General features: G+C 33.8%; 12 protein-coding genes and 1 non-coding gene across 13 annotated transcripts; 8 read left to right on the top strand and 5 right to left on the bottom strand.

Annotated features, from left to right (window-relative positions):
- Positions 1-131: 131 nt before the first annotated feature.
- On the top strand, positions 132-1,361 carry ROX1 (Rox1p; the record flags this gene model as incomplete). The annotated part of the gene is made up of 1 exon (XM_003667868.1): positions 132-1,361. The coding sequence occupies one exon, from the start codon at positions 132-134 to the stop codon at positions 1,359-1,361; it is 1,230 nt and encodes a 409-aa protein (XP_003667916.1).
- Positions 1,362-2,473: 1,112 nt separating this feature from the next.
- NDAI0A05170 (PHO88 family protein) lies at positions 2,474-3,040 on the top strand (the record flags this gene model as incomplete). Its single annotated transcript, XM_003667867.1, has 1 exon — positions 2,474-3,040. The coding sequence occupies one exon, from the start codon at positions 2,474-2,476 to the stop codon at positions 3,038-3,040; it is 567 nt and encodes a 188-aa protein (XP_003667915.1).
- A 331-nt stretch (positions 3,041-3,371) lies between these two features.
- Positions 3,372-4,307, top strand: UBA3 (NEDD8-activating protein UBA3; the record flags this gene model as incomplete). The annotated part of the gene is made up of 1 exon (XM_003667866.1): positions 3,372-4,307. The coding sequence occupies one exon, from the start codon at positions 3,372-3,374 to the stop codon at positions 4,305-4,307; it is 936 nt and encodes a 311-aa protein (XP_003667914.1).
- Positions 4,308-4,683: 376 nt separating this feature from the next.
- ISA2 (Isa2p) lies at positions 4,684-5,283 on the top strand (the record flags this gene model as incomplete). Its single annotated transcript, XM_003667865.1, has 1 exon — positions 4,684-5,283. One exon carries the CDS (start codon positions 4,684-4,686, stop codon positions 5,281-5,283), a length of 600 nt encoding a protein of 199 aa, XP_003667913.1.
- Positions 5,284-5,543: 260 nt separating this feature from the next.
- On the top strand, positions 5,544-7,322 carry NDAI0A05140 (uncharacterized protein; the record flags this gene model as incomplete). The annotated part of the gene is made up of 1 exon (XM_003667864.1): positions 5,544-7,322. The coding sequence occupies one exon, from the start codon at positions 5,544-5,546 to the stop codon at positions 7,320-7,322; it is 1,779 nt and encodes a 592-aa protein (XP_003667912.1).
- Positions 7,323-7,655: 333 nt separating this feature from the next.
- On the bottom strand, positions 7,656-7,991 carry CMD1 (calmodulin; the record flags this gene model as incomplete). The annotated part of the gene is made up of 1 exon (XM_003667863.1): positions 7,656-7,991. One exon carries the CDS (start codon positions 7,989-7,991, stop codon positions 7,656-7,658), a length of 336 nt encoding a protein of 111 aa, XP_003667911.1.
- A 611-nt stretch (positions 7,992-8,602) lies between these two features.
- On the bottom strand, positions 8,603-10,129 carry HOS1 (histone deacetylase; the record flags this gene model as incomplete). Its single annotated transcript, XM_003667862.1, has 1 exon — positions 8,603-10,129. The coding sequence occupies one exon, from the start codon at positions 10,127-10,129 to the stop codon at positions 8,603-8,605; it is 1,527 nt and encodes a 508-aa protein (XP_003667910.1).
- A 444-nt stretch (positions 10,130-10,573) lies between these two features.
- Positions 10,574-12,301, top strand: MED1 (Med1p; the record flags this gene model as incomplete). The annotated part of the gene is made up of 1 exon (XM_003667861.1): positions 10,574-12,301. One exon carries the CDS (start codon positions 10,574-10,576, stop codon positions 12,299-12,301), a length of 1,728 nt encoding a protein of 575 aa, XP_003667909.1.
- A 470-nt stretch (positions 12,302-12,771) lies between these two features.
- On the top strand, positions 12,772-12,853 carry NDAI0Atrna18S. Its single transcript has one exon. It is a non-coding gene; the product is annotated as a tRNA-Ser (tRNA).
- Positions 12,854-13,484: 631 nt separating this feature from the next.
- CYC8 (transcription regulator CYC8) lies at positions 13,485-16,508 on the bottom strand (the record flags this gene model as incomplete). Its single annotated transcript, XM_003667860.1, has 1 exon — positions 13,485-16,508. One exon carries the CDS (start codon positions 16,506-16,508, stop codon positions 13,485-13,487), a length of 3,024 nt encoding a protein of 1,007 aa, XP_003667908.1.
- A 444-nt stretch (positions 16,509-16,952) lies between these two features.
- On the bottom strand, positions 16,953-17,486 carry NDAI0A05090 (uncharacterized protein; the record flags this gene model as incomplete). The annotated part of the gene is made up of 1 exon (XM_003667859.1): positions 16,953-17,486. The coding sequence occupies one exon, from the start codon at positions 17,484-17,486 to the stop codon at positions 16,953-16,955; it is 534 nt and encodes a 177-aa protein (XP_003667907.1).
- A 699-nt stretch (positions 17,487-18,185) lies between these two features.
- On the top strand, positions 18,186-19,913 carry NOT5 (CCR4-NOT core subunit NOT5; the record flags this gene model as incomplete). Its single annotated transcript, XM_003667858.1, has 1 exon — positions 18,186-19,913. One exon carries the CDS (start codon positions 18,186-18,188, stop codon positions 19,911-19,913), a length of 1,728 nt encoding a protein of 575 aa, XP_003667906.1.
- Positions 19,914-20,133: 220 nt separating this feature from the next.
- On the bottom strand, positions 20,134-20,622 carry LTP1 (tyrosine protein phosphatase LTP1; the record flags this gene model as incomplete). Its single annotated transcript, XM_003667857.1, has 1 exon — positions 20,134-20,622. The coding sequence occupies one exon, from the start codon at positions 20,620-20,622 to the stop codon at positions 20,134-20,136; it is 489 nt and encodes a 162-aa protein (XP_003667905.1).
- Between the last annotated feature and the right edge of the window lie 197 nt (positions 20,623-20,819).

Below are 20,819 nucleotides of genomic sequence, written 5' to 3'. Positions count from 1 at the left end.
GAAAACAAATAAACAATAGTATAAGTCTGTTTATTGGTAGAACATATTGATTTAACGTTAACCTTAAGATTTAAAAAGTGTTAGTTTTCACCATTGTTCCTTCAAACTACCTACCATCTAATTCAAAAAAAATGCCTAACACCGATATAGAGATTGATAATTTGAAACAAAAAATCAAGATTCCAAGACCCAAAAATGCATTTATTCTATTTAGACAACATTATCATAAAGAACTTATAGATGACTGGTCTAAAAATGGTGTTCATATTCCACATAATTCAGAAATATCAAAGATTTTGGGTCATAAATGGAAAAATATTACTGAAAAGGAAAGAGAATACTGGAGTGATATGGCTAAAGAAGAGAAAAAGCAACATGGTAAGAAATATCCTCAATATAAGTATAAACCAACTCGAAGAAAATCGAAAAAGAGTAAATATTTCAATGCAGATATCATGGATATTACAACAGATGAACATGAAAAATGTATAGCAAACAATCCTAATACTCCACGTCTTTCTATCCCACCACAACAAATGAATACACTATATTATAATCCATCAAACACTTTGAGTACAGGTTCATTCACTTCTACATTTTCTACCTTCTCACCTCCATCTCGAAGTAACGAAAGACTAGTGACTGTAGTTCCTAAAATAGGTAGAGCAAATTCATATTCACCTTCAATAAATTCAATCCCTTCTCAATCTTCTAATAGTTCATTTATGACATCAATAAATAATAATAATAATAATAATAATAATAATAATGAATATAAGGGCATAAATTCATTACCTCCATATTCTATGGTAATCAACAACGCTAGACCAACTTCTCTACCGAGCATCTTACCATCTAATATGCCATTAGGTAACAGACGTCTTGGTTTGCATAATCCAAATAATTATAATTCAATCAACAACTTGAACATAATTGCTTTCAACAATAATAGAGATATTAGAAAATTTAATCACACCAATAATACCGGTATTGCTAATATTAATAATAATATTCATAATAATAATGCGATTCCTTCATTCTACGATCAAACGATAAATACGTTTGTAAACGCTAACAATATCACAACTATTAAGTCAGATACTCCTAGTAATAATACTAATCATAACGATATTTACAATATTCCAAATACTAAACCACAATTCCGTAATGTTTCATTCAAGAATAATACTCTACCGCCTTTACTATTGCCACCTTTAAATCCACAATCCAATTATTCAATGCAACAAACTTCCCAAAACCCAACTCCTTTATTAGCTTTACCTAATAAAGTTAATTATACGCCACAACTTACTATTAAAAATGACAATCCAGATGCTAATAACATAAGTACTGTCCAATGAAAAACCATCAACTGAGATAATTTATTACTCTGCCAACATAAAACACAATTATTTCCGTATATATTATTAGCTATGCTTCTATTAATATGACTATCAACAACAAGAAACGGGGAAAATGCAACACATCTATAAATATTCTTCCATTCCTAATATTCTTTCTATAATCCTTTTTTCATACCATAATATATTACCCCTCTCTGGTTTAGGTAACAACTTTTGTCATACTTATGTATTACATTGTATTAAAATCTAAAACGAAAAACCGAAAGGAAAAAGCATGTAACCCTACATCTTTTTATCCTATTTTACGCAAACATTCCCAACCTCTAACATTTTCTTATTAACAGATATAGCATCGTGTATGTGATTATTTACCCTATATTCTAATCTGTACAATAGTATATATATATATACTATTAAAAAATCCCCAACTAACTTCTAGGTTATCATAGCAAATGTCTCGTTAGCAATTCTACAACCCTACTAAACCAAAAAGTGCCATTTCAAATTCTAGATACGGAAACAAAATATAATAAGATATGACTTCAATTTATAATTTCCAATTCGACAGCTTCTAATACGTAAGTACCAAATTACACAATCTTTAAATAAGACTACTACTACGTTATCAATACCTTTACATTGCATGTTATGACACTATTGCATATATCTGTCTATGCCCTGAATATTGTGGAGTAGTTTCAGTTAAGGAGTGTTTGTGACGTCCTGGTATTTTATCTTTAGTGAGGGTGAACATATATGTCCCATAAATTATATGTGTGACGCATTTAATGGATTACTTGGTCTGTTCCGCGGAGGTAAAGTTTCTATATTTTCTCAGCGGAAATAAAAAAAACCATGGTGCAGTGTTACCCTCCTCAAACGCTTATATCTTCTTCTTTTTCTTCTTGAACAATTTAACAAAGAATCAATATACTGATAATAATAATGAAGAAAAAGAATAAGTAGTGTAAATATCAATTAAAAATACATTTGTTAGAATAAAATGCAAAAGAGGGTCAGTAGCGAATTGTCACCAAGAAATCCATTGCAGCGCGGTATTATCCAGTAGTTCAAGCAAGAGAAAGAGAAAGAATAACGCTTAATTCGTGATGAATCCTCAACTTACCAACATTATCATCATGTTAGTCATGATGCAAATTTCTCGTCGTTTAGATATGGAAGATCCTACGATCATCTTCTACGTGAGAACATTCTATTGTAGTTCTATCTTAATAAGTTGGATCATTTATCAATTGGCCAAAAGATCCATCCTTGCTAAGAATGATTTAACTACTATTAAGTTTGTTCAACCTAAAAATGTAATGATGGCAGAAGAAGAAAAATTACAAGTTACCACTATCAGAGATTACGATTTGAAAGATGTTAATGGTAGTATTAAATCCATTTATACTGGGGTAGCTATGATGGGGTTCATGCATTTCTATATGGGGTATACTAATCCATTATTTATGCAAATTATTTCTCCTGTGAAAGGTGCCTTGGAAAGTAATGAAGTTAAGATTCATTTGTTTGGTAAACCTGCTACTGGTGATTTGAAAAGACCATTTAAGAGTGGGTCTTTGTTTGGTGTTCCAACTGGTAATAATCCAAAGACTGATAAAAAATCTGTAGATGAAGCAGAAAGAGCTGGCCATGGTGGTATCAAGTACGAATAGATGATTCGCGCTCCGTGTTATATTACACACACGTATAAATAACTTTTGTAACTACATATACATATTTTTTTTGTAATTCAAACTATTATTAACAATTCTCTAGGTATTTTCTGCTGTTCACAAGTTATTTTTTTGTTGAATCCAGCCCACATATACTTTCATTCCTACCACTTGTACTTGTATAAAATTGACACCAAGCCGCCGCTTAAGCGGTTCCAAGCTGTTTATTCTAGTGAAACATTTTTGAGAGATGTTAAAAGGCCAACACTTGCTGAAAAAGGTCGTTGTGCTGACGATTGAACGATCGAATCAGTTACAATAGGGATACACGATGGATCTGAAAGTGTTGATTCTTGGGGCAGGAGGATTAGGATGTGAAATATTAAAGAATTTAACCATGATGCAAGTGAAAGAGATTCATATTGTTGATATGGATACCATTGAACTTAGTAACCTAAATCGACAGTTCTTATTCTCTGATGATGATATAGGTAAATCTAAATCGATTACAGCTGCTAAATACATTAATGAGGAACACCACTATAAAAAAAGGAGAGGAGTCAATGTTATACCGTACCATCAAGATTTGACTACTTTCCCCATTGAATTTTTCAAACAATTTGATTTTGTAATATCAGGTTTAGATTCTATCATCCCAAGAAGGTTCATTAATGAGAAATTAATTGAAATTACAAGAGAGACTGGATTTGAGACATGTATTCCATTAATTGATGGCGGAACAGAAGGGTTTAAGGGACATGTGAAAACTATAATACCAGGTATTACAGCATGCTGGGAATGTTCCATTGATACATTACCGACGAGTCAAGATACTGTTCCTATGTGTACCATTGCAAACAATCCACGATCTTTGGAACATATTATTGAGTATGTCATCTCTAAAAGATCGGAAAATGAAATGGAAGAGGGACAAAAAGGTGAAATTGAAGAATCAAGTGAAGTAGTCATAGATACAATTTTGAAAAAATGTTACGAACGAGCAAGAATGTTCAACATTGATACTATCAGGTTGAATAAAGAATATTTGTTAGGTATCTTGAAGGAGATAATACCTGCGGTGAGCAGTACCAATGCTATGATTGCTGCAGCATGTTGTAATGAAATGTTGAGAATTTATTCTGATATGATAGACTTAAATGAAGACGGAAATTTCACCATTATTAATGGAGCAGAGGGATGTTTTACATATACATTCTCCTATGACAGACGGCCAGATTGTCTCGTTTGTGGAGATTTGTTTCAATGATGATGGTTATATATTTTATTACATCGATCACTATAACCTTTTATATGTAGGCTCCTCTTGTGTGTGTAATCCCCGCGCGGTTTGCCATATAAAGCACGGCGGGGGGAATCGGACGACCAATGAAGAACTGAGGACTCTGTAAGGTATTGTCCATACATCTACTTTCACATAACAATAGCAATAACACTTAAAGGTAGTGAATAAAGCAAATACTATGGTTGAGGATTTATTTAGTACGTAAATAAATAGCATTATATTCTCGTATATCGTACGCAAGAGAAGCTCTGCAAGTTTATACAGCAAAAACGACTTTTTTGAAGTGAAGACACCATCTATCCATTACCAGGCAGCAAACAAACAGTGACAACTCTTAAACATGTTTTTCAGAAGTTTTATTAAAATACAAAGATCAGTACGGTTAAGATATACCATTCTGTCGTCCACTAAGAGTTCAGTACATTTTAAGAATATAGAGCTATACCGAAGATTTCTAACCACTAGCAATGATTCTATGGTGAAGCCACTAGAGATAATAAATGGTCGAGATAATTTGAATATGTCAATTACAGAAAGAGCTTGTGAAAGATTGAATGAAATTTATAAAGATAGTAAAGAAATCTTGAAAATTAATGTAGAAAGTGGCGGTTGTCATGGATTTCAATACAATTTGAAATTGATACCAGATTCCGTGGGAAGCTCAAAAAATAATACTGATTCGAAGAATTTCATGGAACAAAGTACAGATGATGCGGAGTTTAAATACGTTCCAGATGATAGCAGCAATATAATATATGTTCTACCGAAGGATAGAGCAAAAGTTATGATTGATGAGAAATCTCTAAAGATTCTGAATAACACGACGTTGACTTATACGACTGAATTAATTGGGTCCACTTTCAAGATCACTAATGGGAATATGAAGAGCACTTGTGGTTGTGGAAGCAGCTTTGACATAGATATAGATCTCGATAAGTAACAAGAGGCCAACGTTATTACTATTACTGTTACTATTACTTTTGCCGTTTTACCCCGGATTTTTTGAACTTCCTGTAGTGGAAATCTCCGTTATATTCCCGTTCCTGTAAAAGAAAAAATAGGGAACTTCAACAACATTTATCAAAAAGACTACAAGGGCAATGCTTTGGATGATTAACAATTCTTACTTGAAGTAGATATATTGCTACAGCAAGAGAAGCAAGACCAAAAAAATATAATATAAGATACTATTGGAACATAATGGACTCGTTAAAATCAGGATTGAAAAGCGCAGGAAAGTTTGGTTACCAAGGGACAAAATCTCTTGCTCATTCTGCAAAGAAGGCATCCCATAAGAAGCATGACAATAAAAGGGATAGTGCAGAATTTGAACGTAGATATGAACATAGTCATCCACATCAATCACTGTCTCCTACTTCATCGACTTTGCCCAATGCTGCGTCATTTCCTCCACCCCCTTTGCAAAGGGAACAAATGGACTCTCGGCATTATACTAATACAACAATGAATCCACAGGCACAGAATTATTATTCGAGGAGTACTAATATACCTCAAATGGGAACGTCTCCACAATCTGTGTCTCCGTCTCAATATTCACAAAATATGTACGTTAATGATAATCAACAACAACTGACTAATGGTAATACCAATTTTCAACCACAAGGGCAAACATTAGGTCACCAGTATCCAACTACAACCCCCCAACCACCCCCACAGCCAAACCGACAATACATTAACCAATCTGTCTATCCACCGCAGTCTCTTGGGCCATCACCCCAACAACAATATGCACCAAATAATCAATATATTCAACCTTATCAACAGTCAAATACTCAACAATCACCTCTGCCGATACAAAATGGATACACGTACAATACACCTGTGTTAAGTAACCAGGCAAATCCATCACCACAAGTGTTTCAGCAACCAATACAGCAGCAACCAATGCAGCAACAACCAATGCAGCAACAACCAATGCAACAACAACCAATGCAGCAACAACCAATGCAGCAACAACCAATGCAACAACAACCTCCACAGCCGTTGAATTCGGATGTGAATCAACAATTTCCTAATATACCACAAGCTACGCCTAATTATCCTCACGAATTAACATCGCCTCTAACGCAACAGAATTATCAGCCTTCTCCGATCAATATCTCTAATTTACCACCTCCACCGGTACATAAAGAAAGGGCTTCGAAAATAAGTACTACACAACAATCACTGGATTCAATCCCACCATCAACAATAAATGATAATACTGAAAGCATAGAACCTACTTTAAAGGACCCAGTGCATCTTACACCTCAAGTTAATAGTAACGGCATTACTAATGACAATGTAAATAATATTCCAGTACAAGCTGCACAACCACTCCCAACCAATACTTCTCCATACACGGTTAGTTCTAGTGGTGCCAATACAACAAACCTTTACCAAGAGCCAACATCTAATCCGATTTCAAATAATAATAGTGTAAATTCATATTATCAAGGTACAAGACCAAATCCAATTATGAGAAATAGTGCTATGAATGGTGATTATACAGTAACTCAGTCTAATAGTAATAGTTCAAACAGTTATTATCAAGGTACCATGCCAACTCTTTCTACTCCACCTAATCCAATGGCAGCTCAAGAAAACATCCGGAATAATACTATTACTAATAATGGTACGTATGATACTAGCAATGAGACTAGTTATATAAATCAGAGTCAAATGTCAGAAGTGTCAGATATACCACAGCAATCCCAAAATACAGAAAAGATGCAGCCAGGTATGGGGGTTGGTGATATTCTGAATCAAATACAAAGCGTTCATTTAAAGAAAACCACACCACCTGCTAATTTTGCTACCAATGAAAAAAAGTCTAATAATACAAAAAAACATATACCTCCAAAAATTCCTTTGAAAAAGACATATTTAAGATCTTCAAATGACAATAGTAAGAGTCCACCACAAATTCCCAAGAAAAAACCAGTTTTAAATAAGATTAATGTTCATAATACAGATTGAAAAATTCACTCCTAGCTGACGAATTTAACAGAAAAAATCATTATAGGGTATCGCTTATATGTCAAACATTTATACATTTATACAATTTTTACTATACATTCTATTGGAGCTTAATTCTTAAAAAGAATATGATTTTATTTGTCAATTCAAAATGGATGTTATTATTGAGTTTCTTATGTACCAACATGATGTAGATTATTATGTAAAAAAGGGGAGCAATCCCTCGCTACCCGCTTTAAATAGATCGATTAAAGAATACTGCCAAAATGTAATGCATTTTCTCACCTAGATTGTGTAGCCCTCTTTCAGATTCTCTTCACTTTTCTATTTCATTTATTTAGACAACAACGATGCAAATTGTTGAATATCAATTTCACCGGTGTCACCACCAACTTCTTTAATCATAGCATCCACTTCGCTATCTGTCCATTTTTCATTAAGTGAATTCAAAACATACTTCAATTCATCAGCGGAGATATGTCCATCACCATTCTTATCAAATACTTTAAAAGCTTCCAATAACTCTTGTTCCGAATCATTTGATTTCGATTGTCTTGACATTAATGATATAAATTCATTGAATTCAATTTGATGATTACCATCTATATCAACTTCATTCATTAGATCGGTCACCTCTTCTTCAGTAGGTTGTAATCCTAAAGAGTTCATCACTGAAGTTAATTCGCTAGTTGATATCGAACCATTCCCATCCGCATCGAATAAATCAAATGCTTCTTTATATTCTTTGATCTGCTCCTCTGTTAGACTTTGTGATGAAGACTATTTTTTGATTATGTTCTTTCTAATTTTCTGGGGTATGAAACACTGTATACTTGTATTAGATGATCAGTTTATCAAAATATCTTACGTTTGGAAGTTCTTATAGTGCCCTCGTACGTCTAACTGATCTTAGCCTTCAAATCTTAATGTTTAGCTTCTATAATTAATTACCTGCTTCTATTTATTCCCTTTAAATGTTGATGTTTTCCGCGTTACAATTTATAAATAGAGAGAAGTAGAGTGAACGAAAAAGGGAATTCAACAAGAGAATTGGCTCCTATAAAAGGAAAAAGTATATATCCTACTATCTTCAATGGTCAAGCAAGACATTACGCTTACCTCTTTGTCAATTGGTCCGTTCTCCTTTTTTCCTAACAAGAGTTGGTGTAACCGCCGACAGTTTATGGATGAGACATATTGATCTACGATCTTCTGTAAACGAGTAGCTCGGATGTCTTCGTTACTTTATCATAAGTAAAGATGCTTGTTTATCAGAAATTTTAATCATCAAGTGAATAAAAATTTCGGAGTTTTTTAATAACTTCGCTTGTTTCTCCATTATCATTACGAAGGTTTTTCCTTTTGGAGCTTCCTTCTTGCTCATAGATCCAAAACTTATAATGTTCTTCTCTATATGCTTCAATAAGTTCATGATCTGTAATGAGTATGTCATCGGTATGTCTATCATCAAGTTGGTATCCCTTAATACTACGATCTTTGTCATGTATTCTTTCTTCTTTTGCCTGGAATGGTTTCTTAAGTGATTTCTTATTAGAGTACTCGTCAACAATCTTCCAAGTCAAGTATGTATAAAATCTACTCATAACTGTCTCATTATAACCCCCTCCTCCCAACAATACAACAGGGCAGCCAGGAAAGATCCTTAGGAGTTTTAATATATTGTTTACAAGCCCATGAATTGTCAATTGCCATTCAGCATACCCATCTCCAATTAAACCATCCCCACCACATTGTATCACCAATATTTCAGGATCATACCTTTTCACGCAAGGTATCATGACTTTTTCCACTATCTCGTTCATTAACATATCATCAACGCCATGAAGTAATGGTATATTAACGATATTTTTACCCATTTTAGATTCCTTTAATGATCCAGTACATGGGAAAAACCCAGGTTCAAACATATGGGCTGAGATGGTTTGAACACTTGTGGAATATTGGAAGGACCTTTGGACACCATCACCATGATGTAGATCAAAATCAATATACGTTATCCTTTTGTACCCATTGCTCCTTAATTGTTGAATTAATAACACAATATCATTGATATAGCAAAATCCGCTTGCTTTATTTCTCAAAGCATGATGCCTTCCACCATCCCAATTAACTGCAATTGTTCTTTCATTAGCTACTGCAGTGATATGTTTAGCCAATGATAGAGTTGCTCCTACTATTACTTGACAATATACTGGTAGGTAAGAAAATATAGGGCAATCACCTTCCAAATTATAACCTTTAAGTTTTTCCCGAATCATTTCTTTTTCATTATCATTACTGTTCTCTTTTTCTGCTCTTTTATTAACAGGCTCTTCAGTTGTACTATTACTCTCATCTAAAAGAGCTTCCCAAGCTGATCGTTTCTTACTTGTCGGTATAGAAACTTCATGTGATGGTCTGTTCGTTTCGACTGAAAGTTCCTTGAACCGCTCATAGAGAGCTAGCCTCGAGTGGGATCTTCCTTCTGGAGCTTCAATATTATTCAAATCATACCATTGCTTTGCCATCTCATTCAATTCATTCCATTTGGATTCATTGCCTTCATCATATGGCATAATATTGTTATATCGTGGATTCATTATGGTGTTGATATATTCTTTACTGTGAAATTTCATCATTTCTTCTTGAGAACAATATGGATTTGTTATGACATGATCAAAACATTCTAATAAACTCATTGCATTTAATAAAGAATAGGTCAATTGTGATTTTTTGAAGTTGTTACATGGTAGTAAATCTGAAATTTGTGATTGGAAGAGAGATGAGGAAATTATTAATTTGGTCATGTAGTCTTTCTCGATATATTGCCTGATTAACAATAAATAAAAGTCACTGTAACATATAATAAACTCTGTAATGATCTATAATAGTCACCTTTCGATAAACTAATTAACTTCCAAGAGCCCAACTTGCTATTGTTAATGCTCTTAGGATTTCAGAATAAATTCGAGTTTGTTAAAGTACCTTGGTCTTTGTAATTTACTTGGTGAAAAATAAAAAACCTTTAAACATCAAAACATTGACAAGTTTTCTCGACAGATCATAACTACATCCAGGGAAGGTATAAACACATCATCAGGTGACATTATTGTCAATCACATTCTGTAATAAAGTATCTACCGACTAGTACAATAAACTACAAAGGACATAACGCTAACTATATTGCAAATTTGTTCAAGGAAAGAGCTGATCAATTACCGAAAGATAAAGGAAAAGGAGAAAGAGAGAAAATGGCAGTTGATGAATTCGATGAAACTATTGGGCAAATGATCGAACTCTTCAAAGAGTATAAACCTGGTGTAATTACTATTGATAATATTACAAAACTATGTCACACTTTAGGATTGGAATCGTTTATAGATGACGTGGATGCTACCACGTTAAGATTGTCAACAGCTTCTAAGATCATTGTCATTGATATTGATTTTAATAAATCAGATGGGAAAGTTAAAGATGTCAAATTAGTTTTGGCTTCTAACTTCGATAATTTTAATTATTTCAACGATGATAAAGACAGAAGTTCGACTTCAACAACAAAAAACATTTTATTAAATTCATTGACACTGTACCAAGATCTACAAGTTTTCCATCATAATTTGCAGTACCTTTATTTATTGGATACATTTTCTCAAATAGACGTTGATACAGGAGCCTCTGCAAGCAATGATGTTGGTACTGGATATAGTGAAACAAGTTTATCGAATAACAATGGTTCTATAAACGCAGCAATAACGACTGGTAAGTTGGATCTTTTCAAATATTTCACCGAATTAAGTCATTATCTTAAACAATATTTTAATGATAACTCAATTGACTCAGAAATAAAAACTAATTTAAATGATAAATTTGGAATATATATCATCTCTAAAGATGATGCTGAAGTACCTATTGCAAAACTGTATTTTGAAAAATCAAATGATCCTCAACATCGACTATATGAATACATATATTCAACTGAAACTAAGAGTTGGATTAATGAATCATCAGAAAGTTTTACGTGTGGTATAAATCTTATAATGGAATTAATAACAAAAAACCCAACAGATGAATACAACAGTAACATATGGTTCCCACAAGATTTCATATCAACAGAATTAATAATACAAAAGAATAACACTAATGTGAATGATTCCTCGCGATCATCAATACCTATACATAACGGATTGAAACCCATAATCTTACTTGAATCACTAGCATATAATTTCACAAATAGTCCATATCAATACGACCAAAAAATTCAATTCATGAATGACTTCACAACAAATTTAATCCCAATAACAAGGTTTAATATCAACAATGACAACTTGGAACTAATTTCTGAAATCTTCAATTGGATATCTTGGATGACCAAGATATTATTAACCACATTCCAATTGATTACTAAAATACAAGAATTGGGGGAAGACAATGGTAATGAGTTCTTTACCAGGGGAACCGTTAGGCATCCCAGTGTTACAGCATTAAGACATAGACGATCATCGCATAAAAATAAAAGACCGAGCGTAACGGAATCTACGATGTTTAAAGATGAACGATTCCAACAATTTAATTTGCATGAAATTATGGCAGAACCTGTCATTATTGAAGAACAAGATAGCGACGTAGTTATGGAAGTTGATGAAAATGATGGCCCTACTGATATTAATATTAATAATAATAATAATATATTGGAAAATAGTGGTGATCAAAACGATCAAACAAATACCACTAGTAATACTGCTATTGGAATCGATAATCTGGGTATCAATCTTAATCAAGAGATGGATATTGATAAACCAGAGGAAACAAATATTAAGAAGGGGGAGAATACAATTTCCAATACAGGCAAGGACAACGTTACTGAATTTATAATGAGTGAAGATCATGTATCGCTGGGAAAATTGTATACATGCAGTTTCTACGATGATATAAAGGAATGGGATTTATTTGTTGAAAAATTGAAGACTTTTCTACAATAATTATAATTTTATAGTTCATTCTTTCCGTAGTCTATATAGATATAGTATATCAGATAAAATCTGTTGGAAATAAGTCATAACTGTCTTTTGGATCAGTTAAATTGGGAGAAATATGTGTAGCAATGTTACTAACACATTTTCAAGGTATAATCAGTCGTCCTCTTTTAGCATTTGCCAAAGAGTCCTATATATGACGTATCTCTTATATATTTGATTTCTCGATGATATCTCATCGTGTCAATTTCTTTTTCCTTGTCGTCTCGGCATATCTACCGGACGTTACGACATTATTGTGTGTCTGGAATTAATGTCCTTTTAGCAAATCGATATATATGTACCATATATATCGATAAAAACAACCATTAATTGAAGTATTACAAATGATCATATTTGTTGAAAGATTTATGGTTGGGAAATAGGATTTCCACCGTGGTTCCTAAAGGTCACCCACACTAAAGATTTTTCAATTAGGCACTGTGGCCGAGTGGTTAAGGCGACAGACTTGAAATCTGTTGGGCTCTGCCCGCGCATGTTCAAATCCTGCCGGTGTCGTCATTTTTTTTGTGCACAATTTAACCCAAATAATGTAATATAATCGGAATTTGCCGTGACACAAAGTGTTCTAAATTGATAGTATTTTTATTACTTGATTTTTTTCTTTTTATTTGAACATATTTGAAAAAAGAAAAACTTTTAGGTATATCCTCTAAATGTTCCTCTTGTTATATATCCATGAATTATTCATTCCCATTGCTCTCCACCGCCCCTTCCGTCACGTCCCGTACATAATAACCTGTAGGAAAACTTTTCTTCTCCTTCTTCTAATGTTTCTCTACGCATAATATTTTAGTCTGTCTCTCTTGCCCTATCCATTTAAGTAATACAATGCCTCTGTCGTCCATTCATCCCAAAACCCAAGTATCCCCTCTCGTGTGTCGCTTCTTATTTTCGGTCATAAAAATATATCACAAATAAGATACTATATAATGGTTTTTTTTGTTATGCTCATATAATAAATATGTATTAATACAAATTTTGAGAATAATAACATAGACATGTATGTACCTTTATGAGAGAAAATGTTTATATGTATAAGTGATGGGTGAGTTACAGATTCCTAATGGAGAAATCGGAAACCCAAAAACGGGATTAAAATCATTCATTTATTCACTCATTTATTTAGTTATTCATCATAATTCTCATCCTCTTCAACTTGTCTAACTACAGTTTCTCGTAATGGTTGTTTCACTTCATTGTTAGCATTTGCGCTTGTATGATTTAAACCTGCACCAATAGCACTTGAATTATTATCATCATTTGTCTTCATTGCACCTTCTAATCTTTCTCTTTCTTCTTCTTCACGAATTCTTGTTTCTTCTTGAACTTTTTCTAATGCTTCAGCTGTTGGTTTTATAACTATGTTAGATTCATTGTCTTCTACTGTTGTTGATCCGTTATCGGTAGCACCGGGCGTCTTCACTTCTTCTTTATTGTTCTCTATCACAGAGGCTGGGGGTGCCGAAGGTGCTGTTGTTGCCGTTGTCGAGTCATTAACAACACTTTGGTCGGATGTCGTAACTATTGGTTGGGTTTGTGTAGGATTGGCAATTAGTTTCGCTTCTTCAACTTCAGGTATCACTTTATTGTTATCAGTACCATTCTCTTGAATTTCTGCAACAGGTTTCGTTTCTGAATGCGAAACAGGGCTTTCTGTTCTAATAGTAGGTTGTTCATTCAACGATGGTTGTGGAATAACATTTGGTGGTGGAGTTACTTCTTTCTCAGCCATGTTAGTAGTAGAAGAAGAAACAGTTTCATTCAATTTTGATTTTTTCGATTGAGGTTCTTCGCGTGTTTCGCTTATTATTACTGGTTGTTTTTGTGAAACAATCGTTTTATCTTCAGTTGGTGGAATCGTAGGCTGAGTATTATATATTTGTGGTATTGTTGTTGTTGCTATTGCACTTGCTGGTGGTTGAGCAGGTATTGGGATAGAAGATGCAGGTTCTGATGAACTCGACACTGCAGCATTAACTAATGTTTGAATATTACCATCAGCAGATCTCTTCTGAGGCAATACATTTTCTTTTGTTGTTGTTGTTGTTGTTGTTGACGGAGGTTGTAATGGCTTCGTAGCTTGTGTTTCTTGTAATTGCTGTTGATATTGTTGGTGTTGTTCCACTTGTTCTTGAATCTGTTTTTGTTGTTGTGCCTGCTGTTCAGCATGTGCCTGAGCTTGAGCTTGAGCTTGAGCTTCTGCTTGAGCTTGTGCTTGAGCTTGCTGTTGAGCTTGTGCTTGAGCTTGCTGTTGAGCTTCCTGAATTTGTTCTTGTTGTTGTTGTTGTTGTTGTTGTTGTTGTTGTTGTTGTTGTTGTTGTTGTTGTTGTTGTTCACGTTGTAAAATAGCTGATTGAGAAAGTAATGGAGGTCCAGTTACAGCAGGTTTATTTTCATTTTGTAATTGCGGTTGTTCCTGTTGTTGTGCCTGTTGCTGTTGTTGCGCAGGTACCTGTGTTTGTAGCTGTTGGGGCCCCAACATAGCCGTGTTTGGTGAATAAGATTGGGTTTGTTGTAATTGATTCAAGTATTGTTGTGTTCCTGGTTGTAGCGCTTGTTGTTGTAATGCTTGCTGTTGCTGTTGTAACGCTTGTTGTTGCTGTTCAGCCAGTGGATTAGTTGGGTACATAGCGGTACTTTGAGGTCTAACATTCAATGGGTTACTTTGATCATTTTGTTGTAAAGATGGTTGTAGCATCACAGGTGGATTTGGATTATTGATGGTAGTATTTTCACCGTTATTTGTTATCATCGGATTATTACCAACCGCCGGTGGATTTTGAGTTTGAATCATCCCATTATTGTTGTTGTTTGTTATTTGTTGCTGCTGCTGTTGTTGTTGTTGTTGTTGTTGCTGATTTGGATTTGATAATTGCTGATTTAATGATTCTAATCTTTTTCTAATATGAATATTTTCAGGATCTAATCTTGCAGCTTGTTTATATGCATCTAATGCATCATTTAATTGATTATTACAAGTTTCATAAAGTGTACCTAAATCGTACCAAACTTCACTAATATAAGGATTTAGTCTAATAGCTCTTGTATATGCATCCAATGCATCTCTATATTGAGATATTTGATAATATAAGACACCAATAGAACACCAAAAGATTGGGTTTCTTGAATCTCTATTAACAGCTTGTTGAAATGCATCATATGCCGCTGTGTAATCATTTCTAATCATATGAACTCTACCCAAATGATACCAAGTAGTAGCATCTTGAGAATCTACTTCTAAAGATTTTAAAAGATATCCCAGGGCCTTTTGTGGATCATAAAATGAAACATTATTCATACCATATAAGCAACCCAATTGTTGTAAAACTTTTGCATGATGTTCATTTTGTAATAGGACATGTTCATAAGCTTCCTTTGCTCCTGTCCATTCACCCATACTTTCCAATACAGAACCTAATTGGAACCAAATATCCCATTCTTGTAATGGAGCAGGAGGTTGATTCAAGATATATCTAAAACATTCTAAAGCTTGATTCCATTTTCCTTGATGTTTATAAATGATCCCCAATCTGAAATAAATTTCATTAGCTTTTTCGAAATGAGGATCCAATTCTAAGACTTTAGCGAATGCCTCCTCTGCATAATCTAATGAACCATATCTATCATAAAGGATCCCAATCCCATGCCATAATTTAGGAACGTTTGGATTAGTCAAATGATATAAAGCTTGTTGATAAGAGTTATAAGCTCTAGTTAAATCATCTAACATTAAGTAACAATGACCCAATGTAGCCCAAACGTCACTTAAATCTGGATTATATTGTAATGCTCTTTCGTATAATTCTGCAGCTCTTTGGAACATGTCTCTTGATCTATAAAGATGAGCTAAGGAGGTTAAAGCCTTTGTAGATTGTGGATTATATTGTAATGTTGCGTCATAGGCCATTGCTGCACGATCTGCGTCACCTACAGTTTCTGCTAAAGATGCGATTGATAACCATGTTTCTGCAGTGGCTTGAGCTACTGGATCTAACGGTTGTTGTTGTTGTTGTTGGATGATAGCTTGAGCTTGCCCTTGTGCTTGCACTTGAGCTTGTTGTTGTTGCTGTTGGGTGGGCTGTTGCAATTGTGGAGGTGAAGGCTGTTGAGTTTTACCCTGTTGTAATTGATTTTGCGATGTGGCCGTCATCTTGGAATTTCGTATATTTATCCTTGATTGTTTGAAATTCTGTTTCTAATTCTCTTTGACAAAGACAAGATTTTCTTGCTTTATTGTTCTTTCGGTTCTTGTTGGTATATAGAAAAAAAATGATTTCAATAAAAGAGTGCACAGAATGTATCTAACCGTAGTAAAATGAAGGAACGACTTGTTAGTTAGTTAGTTAGTTAGTTAGTTAGTGATGAATATGTGACAGAGTAATAAGATGAAGATATTTCGTTTACGTTACAATTGTGTCAAGTTGTTTTATTGTGTGTCGATGAAAGCTTTGAGAAAGGAGGAGTTTGTTATTTTGGAAACTGATTTGGGTTCTGGGAGGCGACGGTGGTGGGTGGGGACATTTGCTGTTCACTTGTTTTCTTCTGAACAAAAAAAAAAAAAAAAATTGTCGTTTGTTTATTTTCGTTGATGTTGTCATGGGTGGCAGAGCGAGACGGAGACAAAAGGGAAATCCAGAACAGAAGTTTCGGGAGCAAAGAAGGGAAAAAAGAAAAAAGGAAAAGGAAAAGGAAAAGGAAAGGAAAAATTCGAAGTTTGTTTTCTTATTTGGTTGCGTGCTTGTTTTGCTTGTGGATAATCTTGCAGTACGGGTTGGGTTAAATCCCCCCCAGGAAAAGGCCTACGAAAATGGGCAGCCGTGACTGATGGGGGATGCACCATTACGTACATAACGTTATTACTAATTAGTCTTACGTACTTGATGTACGAGGACTCTTTCGGTCGCGTACATAAAACAGACAAGGAAGCTACGGGGGGGGGCTTGCCTAACAATTCCGGTGGGGCCTTGGCTTGGTCATCGCTGTATACGGTATCCTGGGCAAGTGACTTTTGTACGTATTTATCTTCGGCACAATGCATTTCGTCCCTAATAGAAGACGGTACGCAGACACGCACACGTACACTTGGCACTTGGGAACTAGCTAGACAGTGCGCAGGGAGTGGACACATCGGTTGTTGTTGGTTTTTCCATTTTTTTCTTTTGATATTCACAAGCCGCGGAACCTTGCCCCGAGAATCCCCCTCCAAAAACACTACGTAGTGATTAAGTGGTTGAGATGTTCAAAACAATCTGCCCGTGGATTCTCTTCATCTATATTTAGAACATGGCTTTAGTGTCACAAACTCAATTCATCAAAATTTAAGAAAATAAAAATAAAAATAAAAATAAAAATAAAAATAAAAGCAAGAACTACCAGTTCTCCGGGTAACCAACCCCAGGGCTTTTACCACCCATGTTAGGACTTTAATTGCCAACCCTCTCTATCTTTTTAAAACCCTCTAGAGACCACTTCACGAAAGAAAAAAAAAGTTGGAAATGGAAAACAATTAACATAACCGAAATTCATTGTGTATAATTGCTTATAGAGAAGTAGCATAACAACAAGGTGTCAGTGAACAAAACATTTAACCAACTAAAGAAATAATTGATATAAAAGTTCTAAAACTATCCTTACCAAGTATCTAATCAGGGGAAAAAGAAAAGGAGAACAACAAAGAAAAAGGAAAGAAAATAAAGAGAGAAAGAGAAAGCCGCTGCCTGTTACTATAGTATCTTTATCCTTGTAATTTTGCTATAACACTCTCTCACATTTGAACTTATTATTTCAGTACTCAGAAAATTACAATATACCATTATTCAATTAGACCATGTCTCAAAGAAAACTTCAACAAGATATCGATAAATTACTTAAAAAGGTAAGAGAAGGTTTAGAAGATTTTGAAATCATTTATGAAAAATTTCAATCCACTGAACCATCAAATTCATCATATAGAGAAAAATTAGAAGCTGATTTAAAAAGAGAAATTAAAAAATTACAAAAACATAGAGAACAAATTAAAACTTGGCTAAGTAAAGACGATGTTAAAGATAAAACTTCCATCCTAATGGAAAATAGAAGATTGATAGAAAATGGTATGGAAAGGTTCAAAGCTGTAGAAAAATTAATGAAAACGAAACAATTCTCTAAAGAAGCTTTAACAAATCCGGATATTATTACTGATCCAAAAGAATTGAAAAAAAGAGATCGATTAAATTTTATTGAAGAATGTTTAGAGGAATTGCAAAAACAATTGGAATCTCACGAAGCTCAAGATGATCAAGAACAAGTGGAAAGACATGAATTCCATATATCTAATTTGGAAAATATTTTGAAATTGGTTCAAAATGGTGATATGGAACCAGAAACTGTTGATGAATATGAAGAAGATATTAAATATTATGTGGAAAATAATGAAGATCCAGATTTTGTAGAATATGATACAATATACGAGGATATGGGTTGTGAAGTGGATCCTGATGCTTCCACAAGTATTATCAATAATGCTACTACGTCAGCTGTACCTGAAAAACAAGACCGTACACCGAAAAAAGTACAACCAATAAAACGTGTTTTGAAAAGTACACCAAATGTGATGCTTCCATCACCTACTGTTTCTACTCCAGTATCTGCATCTCCATCTCCTGCACCATCTTCCCTTTCAAACAAAAAGCAAACAGCGGAATCGGATAACACGTTTACCAAAGATACCAAAGATACTAAAGATACCAAAGAGACCAGTTCTGAAGTAACAAAGACTATCGATGCTAATACTGCTAATGTTGAAGAAATGAAAAAAACCACTGATACAGAAGATATCGATGGAAGACTGAAATTAAAATATCCACCTGACAGAACGGAAGAAATTGAAGAAATTATTAAGCATGATGTGGAAAACAATAAAGCATTCCAAAATCCTCTATTTAAAAATGAATTGGAATTTTGGATAAATACAAAGAAACAATTATTACAACCATATAAGGAAATGCCCAATAAAATGGTTTCGCAATTGGAATCCTCCCTATTAAATTGTCCTGACTCATTGGACGCTGATTCACCATATCTCTATCAAATTCCATTATCATTACCCCATCCAACCTCCATTTTCTTCCCGAATGAACCTATTAGATTTGTGTATCCATTCGATATAAATACTCCTGTAGAAAATAACATTAACAACAATGATAATAGTGCCAATGCAATAAGCGATACAGAAAATTTGAACAAAAAGCATTATGAAGATATGTATTCAAGAACATCTTTAGCAAAAATATATACTAAATTTGATCTCGATACATTATTTTTCATTTTCTATCATTACCAAGGAACTTATGATCAATTTTTAGCATCAAGAGAATTATCCAAAAATAGAGATTGGAAATACAACAAGGTAGATTATTGTTGGTATTATAAAGAAATTGAAAAACTACCACCAGGAGCTAATTATAACAAAGATGAAGAAGAATCATGGAGATATTTCGATTATAAGAAAAGTTGGCTATCAAGACGTTGCGGTAATGATTTTGTATATAAAGAAGAAGATTTCGAAAAACTATAGGCTTGGTCTCATTTTCCTCATCATCAACCTATTACCTCATTCTAGCCTAGATAATTTAATATAGAAATAATTACATATATTGTCATGAAATCCAATATCATTGTGTTCTAACAAAAATAAAAAAAAATAAATGAAAAACAAAAGTTATATTTATTATTCATTGTATCTTCCTTGATCTATAAACTATGTGTACACTAACATAATTAAGAAGCTCTCATGTTCATAATTCTCGTTTCAAGAATTCCTCACTGAAATAACTGACTTGCTTAAAATTATATTCAAATCCATCAACACCTCCATAATATGGATCATCAACAATTTTATTAAATTTCCCATTCGTATTCCAATGACCAAATAGATATATATTACCAAATTCCTTAGGAGAATCCTTTGGTTTGATTCTTTGTAAATCTTGGAAATTTGACTCATCCATACAAATAATATAATTAAACTTCTTAAAATGCCCACTCTTAATTTGTTGTGCCCTATGGTTAACAGGAACTCCATGTTTCCTACATGTTGCTGAACTTCTTGAATCGGGTTCTTCACCAATGTGATACCTTGCGGTACCAAATGATTCAATTTTCTCGAATTTGTCTTCTAGATGAGCTTGCTTCACTATGTGGCTAAACACAGCTTCTGCCATGGGAGAACGACATATATTCCCCAGACATACGAATGCCACTGATATTTTCTTTTCGATAGTCATTTTTTTTATGGATACTATTCTGTTATGCTACTGTTTTTGTGCTTGTATTTTTTGACGTTCAGTTTCAATATACTCGAAAAACCTTCCTTAGAGTTTAAAAAAATATGTGTTAGTGTCACTTTTTCTTTTCATGGCTCTACCTAAGAACAAATACATCAAAGAATAACAAGGTACTGGCATTATATATCCACGAACGG

Source organism: Naumovozyma dairenensis, chromosome 1 (assembly GCF_000227115.2).
Source record: "Naumovozyma dairenensis CBS 421 chromosome 1, complete genome".
In the NCBI taxonomy this organism is placed as follows: Eukaryota; Fungi; Ascomycota; class Saccharomycetes; order Saccharomycetales; family Saccharomycetaceae; genus Naumovozyma; species Naumovozyma dairenensis.
Note: the sequence above shows the minus strand (reverse complement) of the source record. Positions and strands in the feature narration are given on the sequence as shown.